Source organism: Myzus persicae, unplaced genomic scaffold, assembly GCF_001856785.1.
Source record: "Myzus persicae strain clone G006 unplaced genomic scaffold, MPER_G0061.0, whole genome shotgun sequence".
NCBI classification, from domain to species: Eukaryota; Metazoa; Arthropoda; class Insecta; order Hemiptera; family Aphididae; genus Myzus; species Myzus persicae.
Window position 1 is genome coordinate 164,853 of NW_019104144.1, and position 17,453 is coordinate 182,305.

General features: G+C 31.0%; 1 protein-coding gene across 1 annotated transcript; it reads right to left on the reverse strand.

Moving 5' to 3' along the window:
- Positions 1-6,382: 6,382 nt before the first annotated feature.
- Positions 6,383-16,418, reverse strand: LOC111039219. The gene is made up of 5 exons (XM_022322598.1): positions 15,875-16,418; positions 15,524-15,691; positions 15,148-15,240; positions 9,307-9,505; positions 6,383-6,664 (listed from the first exon to the last, which is right to left on the reverse strand). Exons 1-5 carry the CDS (start codon positions 15,987-15,989, stop codon positions 6,409-6,411), a joined length of 831 nt encoding a protein of 276 aa, XP_022178290.1. The 5' UTR covers positions 15,990-16,418; the 3' UTR covers positions 6,383-6,408.
- Positions 16,419-17,453: the final 1,035 nt, after the last annotated feature.

The window sequence follows — 17,453 nt, forward strand, 5'->3', positions numbered from 1 at the left end:
GTAATACTGTGATGGGAACTTCGTACTTGGTAAGACTTGATTTTGACAATAATTGTGTGTCCTACCTAAAATTGTACAGCCAAAATAACAAATTAATAACTGCATTCTTATTATTTAGGTAACTCATATTTGTATTATCTATACTATATAATATGAACAATGGAATTATCTCCTAGAAAAAAGAAGATCGTATATCAGTGAAATATTATTTGCATAATATTTGATGGACGAATCCAATTCGGGGTAATGGTAAAAAAATTAAATCTAAATAAATTAACTTTCTAGAACACTGCTTTGCACAGAATTTTTAATGCTCCTCACTACGTGCCTATTGATACACTCAATGGGTATCTACTGATCTTAAACCTGAATCCACGTGTAGTTAAACTCTTTTTCAGACTCGACACATTGATTAAATTGACAAAATTTAAATAAGTATGTAGCTTAAACCTTAAAACGAAATACTAAGGTAACAAGTATTGAGTGATCTAACTGACTCGAAATAAGTGGAAGGATACCTTTCATAATTTTTATAGTTCCCATATATCGTTTAAACAGTCGTATAAAAGAAGCGGAGTAATGGAAAATGTGAATAATAAAAAGTGGAGAGATGCCACCCCCTCCTCCCTTCGACCACTGCAATTATTTAACTATGCATTTTACTACCACAATAATTCAAATATCTAATTAGTCTTAAATCTAAATAAACGGCTTAACTTCAGTAGGTAATAACTCCACCACTCTTTTCAACTTTTGAAACAAAATGGATGATATTTTCTTATCTTCATTATCTTCATGTTTAATATGCGTTCCATGTCTTCAGTTCAGCAGTATGTTTTCTACCAACTTAGAACGAACCTATTAATTGTTTAAATTAAAAATCTAGGACAAGCATTATTCAACTTAATAGTTGTTTGACCAATTAAGTTATAATAATATAGGCAAAGACGTACAGTACTTATTAAGAGTATACCTACCTAATAAAAAGAGTACCTAGTTATTGGTAAATCGCACCAACTACAAAACACCAAAAAAAAGGTGTGCAAGCGGTTACCGCTCTGAAGTCTGCTTTTTTTTTTATAGATATCTTGTACTGGTGTAATAATAATAATTACACTGTAATCGGTGTGTTAAATTAGAATTGAATAATATAAAATCATTGCAGTGTAGCCAAGGGAAAACAGTACTGAGCGAAGACCGTCTATATTAATAAGTATATTTTATGATATTGTTGCTATTAAAGTAATTTATTTTACTATTAGTAATGCAGTACCAAGTTGTATTAATTTCAACGTAAACATTGGATTTATAAATGTCGTTGTGTGAATAATATATAATAATACACTTCAAAAGTTTCAATTACCCACGAATAATATTTTTTGAATAATAATTAATGTGTTTGTAAACAGCCAAACAGGTATTACCTATGTGTAAGGTCAATGGACAATTATAAATATTGTTATCAAATATCTGAATAATATTTTTATTTTTTGTTTATTTCCAAAATATTAACATTATGTAAGTACCTATATACATTAGTTTATTACAAAGAAATGTCAAACGAGTTCTTATGTAATTAATTAGATTTGAGGAAAAGTAATTTATTAATGTTATGCAATATTGATGAAAAATCGTATAGGTATTTACCATGAATTTATCATTATATAATATGAAATAGAAAACATGGTAGGTAACAGAACTTTACACTAAATAATATTTGGAAGTACATAAATATTTTTTGTTATTGTTAATAATAATTTCCATGATTCTGTATGGTTAGGTTGGGTTCTGTATGGACATATTATGTTTACACGTTACACGACACAAGACAGATATTCTTTATAATAGGTTTGTTGTAATGAATATGCGAAGTCAAGACGTTCAGTACAGTCAGCATATAGGTACCTCCTAATCGTTTGCGGACTATTAATTATCGATAATGAATTAATTGGTTAAGGCGATGCTGCATGTTTTATTAATTACGTATGGTAAATGCGCAAAGTGCATATTTTATGATTCTCTGTAAAGACCAAAATATTCGAATACCTACACGAAATCATGTGTGACTGACACAAATCGGCTATACCCCTGCAGAAATACTTATTTATATATAATATATGATGCCGAGTAGTACTGTCATACCTAGTTATCTACTGGTTACTACGCGTAATGTCAGCGGTACCTAGGTACTAAATTGTTTTTTAAATGCCAGTAACAATATTTTCTCCGTTTAAAAACTATTAGTAGGTACTTATAGTCCATACCCTACACAATATATTGCATAGCTTAATGATGTGAAAACTATTTGGACTGTAACATAATATTGAAATTTAATATGTAACGTTATGTTATTGTAATGCGTAGAGAGCTACTTAAATTTGCACTCACACTATGAAGTTAGCAAGTGCTAACTACATAACCAACGTAAACCTACGACAAGTGGCCACATTTGCTTGCTCTGTCTGTCTAACGCGCAGTATAGTAACTCCGTACTATTACGATTATTAAGACGTATTATGAAGAGCATGATAAAACGTATGAAAATATTATATTAAATATATTAATCATGATTAAGAGGATGTCTGCACAATATTTGTTTTCTCTCTCTGGCCGACGCTCAACATAGATAAAATACGGTCACGTGAAATCGTTTTTTTTTTTGTTTTTATGTTTAAGTTTAACTTTAAAATTAAATCACCTATTAGAAAAAAATCAATACCTATGTCATACCTCCAATAATATTTTTCTTTATAATTTTTGTAATGGATGGTTTTACTCTAAGATTCCTCAAAAAAACAAAAAAATAGATTTTGAGTAAATGCGTTTTGCTTGTGTTGTGCGTGGACCAGACAAAGAAAATTAATAAATAGTGAGCTGACATCCTTCCTCTTATGTAGCTATTATTTTAATGGTTAAAAATAAGATGAATTCAGTAGGCATTAAAACACGCTTATCTCGATATAAAAAAAAAAATGAAAATATTTAAAAACTAACTGGCCAATTCACAGCAATCATACTTTTTTTGTAAAGCGTAAAATAAGTTCATGTTCCCTAAAAGAAGCTAGAGAATCGTAATCGTGGAAGTACGGATTACGGAATTAGTACATTTGTTGGTGTATTACACTCGAGATAGATATAGAGGAAACAAAATTGAAAATAATATCATGTTGGTGCCCCTTAACGTATAGACGTTAAACATACACTACGGAATGCAGAATGTGCACATTATCATTGAGCCGAGTTTACGTTTCAGCGCTTCTGTTTTAATGATTCTTATCTTGAAGGTCGTATCCTCCTCCAAATCGGTGCATTATTAGTAATTGAGATCAATCAATGTTTTAATTAATACGCATTGTACTTCCTATAGTTTAATGTAAATAAATAATTTTCTAAATACAAATGAGATAGGTATACATTAGTGTGAATCAACATCGAGTAGTAGAAAAAGAGCAGATGTATTGTAATACATCCTCATATATATTATATTTGGAAAATATTAATAATGCCTAGTTTGTCAGCTGTTTCTGTGCCGTTGGCCGTTGTATGTTGGCATAATATTATTGTTATTAAAATTCTGTTTCAAGTACTATATTAATAAGTAATAACCCCTAGTATACTAGCTGAAGTCAACAGTACCTACTGACTGGCTTTAGATAACGGTAAACTGGTAATATGAGTGTCACTAAAAAACAAACGATCCTAAACTCGTTTTTTTCTCCATCTGCTTCTCCAATCAAAGCTGAGACTCTGTGAAAAAATGTATCTTATTGAACATTACTCATATTTATTATTCTCTTCTTATTTTCTTATAAGTTCTGAATTATAATATAGGTAGGTACCAGTATTATCTTCACAACAAACGTATTGTGGTTGATAAACAAAATTGTTAATTTTGAAAGATTAATGCAAGTTTGAAAATATTTTTGAATTTCAAAAAACCACAAATTGAATAGGTACCTTTTGTAATCGCTTTGCTATAATTATTTTAAAATAAAATGCAAATTAAAATAAAAAAAAATAATAAAAAAATAAAAGGTACCTAAAGATTGTGCATGTATATAGTGACTATTTTAAACAACAATAATATTCAAAAGTGTTACAATTTAGACAATTAATAACATTTATGTTGTCAGTCCTGCTCTGCTCCCTCTTACAAGGGATATTCGTGAACACTTTTTCGCGAATATTTAGCTCGTTGTTTGTTGTTTGTGTGAATTTATGTTTATTCTAAAAATGTTTACATTTACATTAATGATAATATAACTATATAAGTAATAACTTTTAACATATACTAATTACGAGCAAGGACGTCTTCAATCTTCATAACATACTTATTACACTCAAATTTAGTAGAATTATTTTGAGATAAAAACAAAACTATTTTCTTAAAAGATAAAATGTTAAATGCTCCCTAACTCCACTAGGATTCCAATATGATGCGGGTAGCAAGTTTTGTGTCTAGGTCTTGTGAGAGTTTATCTATAAGTATGTAGTAATGTAATGTAGTATACGACAGTCATGCATTCAAAACATATATTGAGTGAAAAATAAAAGTATGAAGTTTGTTTATCAGTATATGTAGGTGTGTGGGGAATATGTGAACGGATCTTAAGTATGTATGATATGTTCAACGTTCTTAAATCGTGTTTACCCAACAGAAATGACATGTGTGTTTTTTTGTATATAGGTTATAGATACCAATTCAAAATCTAACCAAATAAGAAAAAAAAATATTATGTGTGAGTCTCAGTATAGAATGAAAAAAATAGTTCAGTTTAGAAAACTAGGTTGTTTATAACAATATAGGTATATTAATATATATATATAACAATAATTTTATAATTAATGTGTATATAATAATATTAATATATTATGTATATTGTGTAACATTATGTAGTAGTGTGGTACCTACCTATACTACATAGATTACATAATTTTTTTTCATTAATTTTGTTTTTGTCACTGCTGATATAATATTGATAATTTTTGATTCGCACTCAGCAAAAAAATAATAAACATGCATGTTCGTTAATCTTATTCTTATATACATTTTAAAATTATGAACACCTAACATAATAATATTGAAACATTTTAGTATCTCTAAATTCCCTAGGTAGGTACTCCTGTAGTCCTGTACTTCACTAACTTTTAGCATCACATATCTTAGACTCGTTTTGTTGTACACATGCTGTACTTGAGATTTACCTCTCACCACTAATGTGGTTTTTGATGTCACATTCGCTCAAGTGGGGAAAAACATAGGTACTCTATTGTTTTTTTTCATTCAAAAATGTATGTTAAATCACTCATACAGTGATAAAATGTTATAACATAACCCCTATAATTCCACAAAATTTAAATAAAAAAAAAAACCCTATAACCAACAAAGATTATTATTTGGGAAAGTTAGTAAGGAGATATATGTATATTCGGAAATTGGGAACAATATATATAGGATACAAACAATCTTTTTTCATCTCGCAGTGGTGGCACCGTCAAAACAAAAGAATTTTGTCGCCTCCGCTTCAGTGTGAGGGAGCTTTATGCGATAAATTATGATTTCCTTCAAGTGTAAGATATGTTATATACATGTAAAGTTGAGGCTTATAATATACTCAGTAGTGCCTTGGCCAGGTTGGCTCGACCGAGGTGCCCCCCCCCCAATTCAAATTTATTGAAAAAATGTGGTCAAGAAAGACCCCATGTCTTACTAATTGTACCTAACGGAGGAGCCCTTTATATTTAGTCTACCAAGTAATGTGTGCACAAGCCGTCACTGAATAAATTCATACTTCCATAAATACTAGTATACGATGCATAATTCATTAATGCAATACATGTATTGTGTGTGGTCACTGGTTGGTGTAGTAAAGATAAGACAGTGGGTACGTTACTGATTACACTTTAATCGTTTATTTATAACCTTATAATAGTACCTATTTACTGAAATATAACCATTTCAATTTTCAAGTAAACCATAATATTGTAATAAATTAGCAACATATAAAATAATATATTCCGTATACAAATAATTTAATATTGTACAGTTAAAAAAGTAAAATTAAAATAAAGTCGCTTATAGGAAACTGTTGTTGCGAAATGTGATATTGCGTACGTCCGCATCTATAATATACACTCAAATAATATTATTAGGTATGCTAATATAACTCCGAGAGAGCATATATTATCATTATTGTACGATTGAAAGCAATGATGTGGGACGTGCAAAAACTACCAAATACATAGTAATAATAATAATAATAATAATAATAATAATAATAATAATAATAATAATACAAATAAATATAGGTTGTGGGCGTTGGGTTGGTGAGGTCACAATTTATGCGGGACCCCTAAAAAAGCAAAATGATAAACAACAATATGTCAGTTTGGTGTCACATCTTATAATCAAACATTCGCGGGCAAGGGCTGTTGTTGGCCTGCAGTTGGTGCGTTTGAGGCAGCGGTGGTTCCGGAATTAGTTGACTGGTTCAAGTTCAATCCCATGGCTTGGACCAGCCAAGTGACGCCCTGCACGGCCGTCTGTCCAAACGCCTGTATGAACGCTTCTTCGTTGGGGTCTACACCTTCCTCTTCCTCGTTCTCTTCTTCTTCACCCGATTCCGTACTGTTGTTGGACTGCTCTTCCGGCACATCGACCACTCTATATTGTACAAACAAAAAGGGCAAAAATTAATAAAATTAAATATAAAAAAATTAAAGAAAATATGAAAAAAACCAAACAATACTTTGATTTTTACAATTTGTGAACACCTTGCAAGTACGCTGCTCGAGTAAAGAAATATCAAGGTAAGGTTAGGTTATTAGGACGGTTGTAAGGACGTCTTATTATTATCTCATGAGAAGCAAGCTAAGGCACTTAACACGTCATTTATAATAAAACCCTATTTGATCATTGCAATCTGGATCTCTAAAAGACGACAATAATTGTCTTAGGGATCTGAGCATTTTAACTGGAGGTCTTAGAATTTAATTTTTGGACGCGTATTAATCCTTGTACATTTTCAAAAACGTCATAATTTGTTATAGCGCCAATGAGGAGGTATTATCACGGGCTCTACTAATATTAACCGCTAGGAGATTACTGATACTTAACTAAAAATAAATTGTGTAACTGATCATATACTCAACGAATTTGTAAGAAAATATGTCATTAAGAGGTCCACACGGCACACAGTTACATAAACCTTATCGTATAAATTGTTTCGATATTATTACGATTTTAATTCAATGCTACCTTAAATCAAGACAATAAATTTCTCATACATTACAATTGCATGATGAAGTCAAACATTCCGTTATTATTCAATTGGATAAACGTATACCTACGACGTGTTATATAAATAATTGATAATTAACTGAATATAAAAAAATATATTAGTAATAAATTATAATATGCTGGCTCGTTGTGTATGAGTATACAGACACTATGAGACATCCTACTATACTAATTACTTACCTCATTATTATAAATATTCATTGTAAAAATCTTTAATTACAATAAAAATATAAATTATATTATTTTATACCCATACCTAATATTTAATAATACTTTGTTCAGATAAAGTTTGTGTATAAAACAGTGGAATATGGCTTTGCACATTGGGTAAGTAAACCCAATGCGCATAAAATATTATATCCCGGTGACCCGGTGGATAAAATATAGGAACTATTACTTTGTTTTATAGTGATATCGATATGACACATCGAATCGATACTAATCACGTACCTATTTAACTGCACGTCTCGTATCACTATTAACACATCCTTTTCTCGTATAACTCATCTTTCAGTCACGTTCCTACACACTTTCAACGTTCAGCAGACACGTAGGGTTTGACACATTTAATATAAAATATACCAGTAGAGAGCCTAAGGTATGACAGAATTAGATGTCTAGTCTCCCAGATAGAGTACATATGCACTCGGAATATTGTGTTTGTCGTGGTTTACCAGTCATATTTCCACAACTCACAAGTCTCTGTGTGTCCATTTCCAGTTATATTATTTTAGAGTTAACTTATACTAATTATATCTAACTTTTTTCAATAGAACGAATATTTTATTTTATTTTGGTTTTGATTTGATGTGTCAAGTGTATGTTACATCTAGCAACAACTACAAAAAGTTGTGAATTGTCATTAAAAATTAATTTATATCATTATATTAAGCGTAGAAGTGAGTGCACACCAGCTTATTCAGCGATCGAAGTGGTTCAAAATAAGTGGAGGGATGCCTTTCATAATTTATATAGTTCTCATATATTGCTCAAACAGTCATACAAAATAAGTGGAGGGATGGAAGGAATGAATTATAAAAAGTGGAGGGATGCCATCCCACCCACTTCGACTACTGAGTTTATTAATTATTTGAAAATAGCTTTTAAAGTATTAATCGAATTAGTAGTATTTCGATACTACTAAATTATATTAATATTTTATGGTTTATTTAATAGTTATAAGTTTAGGCATTTAAATTTATAACATAATTATATATTGATAAGCTTTTTAAAACTATATCATTATTTATAGGTACCTATAGTATCACTTGTATTTTTTTTCTCTTTTTACATATTATACCTATTGTCCTTAAAAGAATAGTACATATCATATACAAATTTAAATTTAAAATGCTGCAATAAATTTTGATAAAAAAAATATATGAGTTAGATATATATTTTAAATTGTACTTTTTAGTATTATATTTTCTCTATATATTTTAATATTTCTATAAATATCATATTTAGTATACTAAATAGTATAAGAGTTGTAATTTTTGAATAAGGTAAATATGATATTATTTCTACATATTTACAATAAATAATTTACAAAATGCTTTGAGTGGGTAATTATATTAGTAGGTAATTGCCTATTATACTAACTCACAAGAACTCATTATTTCTGAATGTATAATAAATCAAAACGTAATTATTGTAAGAGTATTTATACTTATACAGCTAAGCTAATACTTCTCATGATTATATGAGCAGGTATTTAAGTATTTGTATGGAATATTATTAAGGCTTAATTTGAAAAATTATGGAATCATAAGTATGGGTAACCCAATTATTTTTAATTTGAGTTGTACCAGAAAAAAAATGATACAAGTTATAGTTACACCCGTGTTCAATAATGTATGTTTAACTATTTTAAAATCAAAACTTATTTGATCAAAATATCTTATTCCAAACAAATGTAATCACCTTTCACATATTTTTTATAAATTGAGAAAAAAAATGAACTTTTGTATTGAAGGCATATTGTATATTGGCACATAGGTACTTACGTAGAGTTGAAGATTAATCGATTTTGGTCCATTTTAAAGCATCCCATGGGAATTGAGTTCTGCACTTCATTTAATAAGGTAGCTTCTAACTTTAGACAACCGTCAAAGTCTTTTGGTGTGGACGAGTTTCCCACGAATCGAGCGCATAGTTGACCGAATCCGACCAGCACGTCCATACACACGGGTTCTGGGTTATTTCCTGTGACATACAAATCAAGATGTAACTCACTATAAAGGTACACCTACGTGGTCAATTAATACATAAGTGATATGGCATGATAGTTTATTGGTATTTTGTAAAATATTTGGATGTCGAAAAAAGTTGTACAACGTGTAATGTGTAAAACGTTCTAGAAAAATAACCTTCTTTGAAAATTATATTTATGAGTTTATCACACGATGATTGAGGAGTGCCGTGAAAAAGGGAGATTTTATAAAACTCTTATCGTTATAATACAAAAAAGTAAAATAAATGCAACTGATAAATAAAACAAGGTATAAAAATACTTAAACAAAAATGAAAGTTGATAGTGTACTAAGAATAGTGATGGAGCAATTTCTTCAGAAGCACCTATATCAATTCTAAGGTTTCGGTCAATTACGTTTCTATTGTTGGTATGAAATATGTTCATTTTCACGGTTGATTAGTCTTAGAGAAAATATACTTCAGATACTTTAGATAGAAATACTTTTTTTATGTTATGAATTGTCTTATGATATAATAATAATAAATGCATTTATTGTGCATATTATATATCAAAGATTATGACTTTTTATACATCAATAATTTAATCATCATACAATTAAAATAATCCCTTAATTGTATTGATAAACCAACATTTAGTTTTTATATCTTTAATAAAACACTTAGTCTTAAGAATTCAAGGCTTAATATTTTGCATTAAAATTTTGAATGATAAAATCAGTTTAAGTATTGTACAAACTACAAATACAGCTGGTTGATTTTATTTTTAATTAAAAATTTAATTAGTTACTCGTAAGCTTTGAATGTTGTTGATATTTCAAAATTATTTATGGATATAATATACCAAGTAAAGGTACTTCTATTATATTATAAGGCTACATTTTATTAAACAAGAAAAGCATCAAGAAAATTAATTGAATCTTAAACGTATGTGTTGGATAATCATGAATATTACGTGAATTCAAAATGTAGGTATTAGTAAATTGAAATACTGCCATGGGTGCCATCATGGATCGCATATATTAATTTGTATATAATATAAGCTAATTTCATTCACATATATTATTTGTTTGCATGACATAGATATTTAAGTATATAGTAATACATTTTAGAGGAAATATTTTTTATGACAATATTTAGAAATTGAATGTGGGATCAGTTTAAAATTATAAATAAAAATACTCGTTAGTAGTAACTATTGATGGATGCCAGTGGTGCAAAAAGATGCATTTTCTGGGAGAGGAGAGGTTGAGTTCGAATTCCCATTTCGGCAGTTGTTTAAGGGGGGGAGTGGTTGGTTAAGTTTGATTTATTAGTAAAATCTTTAAATTAAAAATTAAATTGTTCACCTTTTATTTATAGATACCTAATGAACATTAAAAAAAAAATTAGGCTCATACATTGAAACCGCAATGTACTTTATTTGTAATAGCTATATGTTTTAAATTACTATACAAATTATACAAGTATACAAATACAACCTACGTGGAATTCGTAAAAAAAAAATGAAACATGTTCTTGGTGGATGGTCAAGGTAAAACATTTTACATCCAGTGTAGGAATACGCCATGAAATAATATCTGGACCATTTCGATCACTTTGTGTTCACGAATCATGATTCTAGACTTTAAATTATGATGGATAAAACTATACAATCGGAATTTTCTACTGAAGCCTATAATACCCATTTATGCTGAACATAAATTTAAAATTTAAAAATATTGAATTGATTTGACTTATAATAAGAACAAAAACATTATAGTCGTATACAAGTTTGAATAAATAAAAAATGTGAAATTGAATTTTCAAACGAATGTAATTACGTATTTATCATATAAGAAACTATAATATAAATAAACAAACGAGATATTACAGGTTTTAAAATAATGGTCCACTTTTGGTAACATGCAGTGTTGTCGTCAAAGACTCAACGAATATAATGTATACCAGTGGCGTGGAGAACATTTCTAAGACAACATATATTTCAGTACCTTTAATCCCCTTAAAATACTGTTATAGATAAACCTATAATGACTAAATATAATTTTTGTGTCGTATTATTGCTGAAAATAATATACCCAATCACCACCTTTAAGAAGCTAAATGTTTAAGTTAGTTAAAATTATTATCATAATTTTTATAAAATAACCATTGTTATATTCGTTCGTATTATATGGAGGCATGTGCTTTAAATGATGAATTAATGTTATAATGATTATTAGATGTTTAAATGGCGAATAGCGATAATATCTATCCGGCAATTACTCAATAAAAACATACAAATTGAATTTAAAAGTGTAAAAATGTAGGTACCAAACTATTTTCTTTAAACTATAACGGACCGTTACTAAAGTACTTACCGCTATTTCCTGATTTTATTATACGAGTATCTTATAAATCGGTTAGGCAAATCTAATCCAACCGGATATTAATTCGTGAAAATTGACATATTTTTAAAACACGTAAATAACAAAATGTCATACAAATTAATCAGCTATTAGATATACCCAGTTACAGAACAAAGGTATAAGTTATCTATTAAACACTTTTTTCATGGTACATTAATATTACCTCTATTTCAAGTAACATTTTCCAAAATAAAAATAAAAACTATATTGATGTCGCGTCGGAAATGAAAATAATATTGTAGTATTGTTCACTTAATGTAAAATACTCATGTACAGGTACTTTTGAAATATTTCATATTTAGACGCTTAGTTACTAATAAGTTATAAGTAACCAGTTAATTTATAGTTTCAAATCTGTAGTCGAGATTTTTTATATTTTGTTTATAAGTCGTTATGTGTGCAAGAATGCCGATTGATTGTTAGTTCTAAGATATTTTAACATATATCATACTAATTGTTAATACAATATAAATTTCATATCACGCAAATACTAGACAAGTTTGTGTAAATATGGTTATCACAATAAAACATGTTTAAACCGTCAATTATAATAATATATAATAATGGAGTATTGCGATGGTTTGCAAGTCTATACAAAAGTAAATTAATTTAGTAATAATTTATAAAAATATATTTAGTTGTAGATGTTAATATTATTAAGAACATTTATTATCATTTTTATGCATCAACTTCAATATTTTTACTTCACGCATGCGTGAATTTGGAATCTAATTATTTACAGAATAACATTTATAATTTATATAGGAACACATCTCAATAACTTTGTCAATATGTATTTTTTTTGGAAATGTTTTTAAAATAACATAATTTTCAAAATAAATAGCTCGTCGAGGCAAGGATATTGGTAATAATAGTATAGCAAATTAAAATAAAATACAATGATTTGGATATACACTTTTATCAAATTAACTTATGTACAATTTTTAGCAATCAACATTTTATAGCACAATTATAGTACTTACAATGCCTTTTCTTGTATTTATAACAATATTCATGAAATATGTAAAACATTAATTTATGTAACCATATTGTATTACATACATCTTCATTGAAAATTATATCACTTTAAAATAGTCAATAAAATATGAAGCACAAGGTATTCACTGGTCATCGAAAACATTTATTTTTCTTTTGGTAATAGTTATTTTTGTTTTTTTAGTATATCAAAACCTTATAAATAATTTTTCCTGTTCAAAGATACGATTAACCGAGGGATCTAACCTCATGTGCCGGGGGGGGGGGGGGGGAGAGTGTGTTAATAAATGCCCTCCCCACTGCGATTTCTTCCTACGAAAAGCCAATTTATTAAGCGGGGCTAGGAATAATTTTGAATGAACTTTTTCAATTAGGCGTATGGAAATTCCCAACTCTTAAAATAAAAAAAAATTCACATGTTTTGATAAATTGTAAATCGTGCACTTGATTTAGTAATAGATATTATTTACACTCAACATAATAAATATATTATAAAACGTAATCACAGGTAAGATTAACAATTCAAGGAGTTTTAAATGTCGGTTATATTATATCGCCACAAGCGCATAATATTCTATGAATACTACTAACCCGAAAGGTAATAGTTCCTTATGTAATATAGATGAAAAAAATATGACTCATGTGTTAATTTACCGTTAGATTGAAAAGTAATTTAAATAATCGTTGCCGGTCTGTTCTTATTGTATATAAACACGACCGCGGTGGTCGAGTCGATTTCGATTTCACGTTCCATTGTCAATGTCACGACAGTGTTTAGGGATAGCAGTATAGCACTATAGTACCTATATTATAATATCGTAGTCTACATCTCTTCTAAGAAGGTATACGGTTTCGTAACTCCCACGTACGATTTCTGCCTGGACAGAAAAAGTGACTATACGCCATTGTCAAGCCGAGCACAACTCACAACATACATAACATTGTCGTATGGAACAGTAATTTTTCGTCGTTCGTCGGATTGTTGATGAACAGCACGTTGTGTCCGGAAATCGACAGAACGCGATCGGACTATGGAAATTTTAATTATCAGGACTCGTGATTTTATGCATTTGAATATCAATCTCGCGAAGTCGTATTGAATGCTAGGTGACATAGAAATCCATTTCAAGGTACCGATGTTGAGTATGTGAAGTTTTATTTAGTATAATTATGTGTTTTTGTATTTTATTGTGCATATTTAGCGAATTTTTATCAAAATTTGATGAAAATGAAACATTAAAATGGTGCATATTATTTGTCTTGCTTAATATATCGAATAGCGGAATAAATTCGTTCACATTTTAATATCGTCGATGATTTAGTGGCTAACGTGAACAAAATATTCCATAATCTGGCGAAGAGAAAAATATGACGAATCTAGGATTACACAAAGACATAACCCTTCATGATTTTTTTTGTTTTAAAAAATGCACCTCTCACCTATGCTGACGCTGAAAGATCATTTTCAATGCACGTCAATTCAGTCACACCTAACCACCGTTCATTCAAGCGTGACAACATTAAAAAAATGTTTATTGTACAATGCAATTGCTTAGGTAAATATAAATTTAGACGACGGCAGTAGAGGAGTAGTATAGTTAAAACAGATTCTCCTTTGCGGTCAGTTAAACACGAAAAAAAAAAGGTAAATATAAATTATTTAATTAAGTATTCTGTATTGTTTAATATATCGGTTTTAAAATTTTAAATGAACAATTGACTGACTGGACTGGACTGGATTGACAGGATGTTTATTCTATTAGATTATTAATGGATATTTTTAAATTTATTTTTCGGAATTACCACAACTACAACAAATAAAATATAAAATGTACAAATATGAATGTACATTTTTTGTTATTCCAAAAATGACTAATAATTTTTTCTTTTTTCAATCTGCATATTTTAAGAGCATATCAATACATATTTCTGAATTTTTTAAGACATATTTCGATGCATATTTTGTCAGTTTTTGTGGATAATTGCATACTTTTTTTTAAGGTAAGTACTCTATAGCCCCGATAATTATATACGATTTGGCCCAAAAGACGAGTCACGTACCGGTTAGAAGGTTATAATACCATGTAATTACCTATGTACCTATAATAATACGTAACGTGTGGACTTAATGCGATTGTACATCGTCACATCGACGGCATTATGACAATAAAATATTATTATCATTAACAATCCAATATCACGGCAAATGGATACAATAAAAAATTGGCTTACCCTTGATGACACCGTTCTGGACGTTGCCTTTACCGTAAGTCACGTTCACGGCTATCGACTCGATGTCCGGCACGTACTTGAACTTGACACACCCTGTGCAAAGAAAGTAAAAGAAACGCACACAACGACCGTGGTCATGAAAAAGAAAAAAAAAATAATAAATCGGAAAAACTGTTGCCGCGCGCAAGACCGCGTCGACGATAACATTATAATGTCGTCGTATCATAAAATATATCACAAAGTGCGGTCATAATATCATGCGGTGCACTAGTAATAGTAATATATTATTATGTCACGGAGTACAAAATATTAATATCATATCGACGGCCGTGGACGCGATAAAATAAATATCAGCACCAACTGCATCGGTACTCACCCGGAGAAGTGGTCAAGTCCAGGAACGGCAGACTCATTCTCAGGCAGCACACGCACGACTTGAGCTCCGGGCTTTGGCACTCGCACCGTTTTTCCGGCACTTGTTTCGCCTCGGCTTTGAGCCCGCTCCTCTGCTGGATGACGCCTTCCAGTCCGGTCCACAGCAGGTCTGCAACGGGCGGCCCAAAAACAAACGAAAACAAAAACCACCGAAGATCACAGATATAATATTATTGTTATTATTGGGTATTGTTATTCGTGGTGCGATTTTCTCTCTCTCGCTCTCTTTCCGCACAAAGTCACGTCGTCGCGTCTAAACGCGACATTTTGTTTTCGCCTCGCCCTCACTCACCCGTAACGGTAGACGACGGCGGCGGCGGTACGCTGGCGCCCGAACACGCTGCGACGGTGCACGCCATCGCGGCCAAAGCGCACCACCACGTACTTGTTGGACGACGGTGTTCCATCACGACTGGTGCGTATACGACGTTATTGGTATATTATGTTATTATATGCACACGGCGACGAGACGATAACAATATTACGATACGGTGATGATGATTACTGTGATGAATATGCAACTGCAACCAGCACAACGGCAACGACAACGACGACAACAACAATAACAACAACAACAACAACAAAAACAACGATAAAAAAAAAATACACGTCCAACACGCAGTCGATCCCGTTCTGTCTGCGGCGGCGGTCGCTAAACGATACTATACCCGCAGCGGGTCAACGGGTCACCCACTATTGCTTCCCCCACCGGTTTACCACTTTCTTTTCAGGTATGAGACGAGATGACGGCGGCGGCGGCGGCAGGTCCTCCGCGCACGCGACGGTGGTTGCAGCGGCGGCGGCGGCGGCGGCGGCGGCGACAACAACAATGGACGTGTACGTATTACACGGAGCGAGTGCATCGACTAAAAATTTCGCTTTCTCGCGGACGCCCGCGCGGCTACGCCCGCCTCGCTTTCTACGTACACCCGACCGGAGACCACCTCGACTTTCCCCGTGTACTCGAATGGTATATAATATATATTATCATTATATTTACATATTATATAGCCACGACGAGAACTGTACGACACGCCTATTATTATAATATTATTATCTAAAATAATATAATGCTGTATAGACGTGCGCAGACTTTGGTAGAGGCACCGGGGTCGTAGCTCATCTAGCTGATCACTTTATGTGCTCCCCAAAAATATAAATGCGCCCAAGTAAAATAGCTCAAACCCCGTTGCCTTAAAATTGTTTACGATTATTATTATCGTTACACTGCTTCTTGTTAGAAAATATTAAGGTTTTCAACATTTTGAAAAATAAAAACATGTATAAATACATATTATACAGACCTACTGGCGTACTTACCTAGCTTGACCTAACAAAACAATAAACAAGTGTTTATTGAAAAGGATAAAATTTCATAATTCTTGTTGCATAATTAAGACGTAAATATCGACCGTACCTACATATTTGTTATTTTTATTCTTCTATAAATTGTTATTTTGGGAATTTGATCATATATGTCATCTCAAAAACGTGTCCGTCCCCAGACCGCAATACCAGCGGAGCACTCAAGTGCATACCTTGCATATACCCCGTGAGCACGTCAATGATACGTAAAGTATCTATATCATATAAAATTGCCTTTACACTGCGCAATACTTATAATATGTGCATAGATGGTACTTAGGTATAAGGGGGGGGGGAGGACTCAGCACTCCAAAAACATTCAGAGGTACTAAAATTAAAACAAAATAATAATAATTGTATGCTGTTAAATAATTGAGTAATTTTGAGTACGAAGATTTTATCTCCCCTCCTTAAAATTCAATCTAGAATCCACCCGCGTTTGCAACGATATATCTATACATAACGATACCACTGGCACGGTATGAACCAGTTGAACGGTTGTGCAG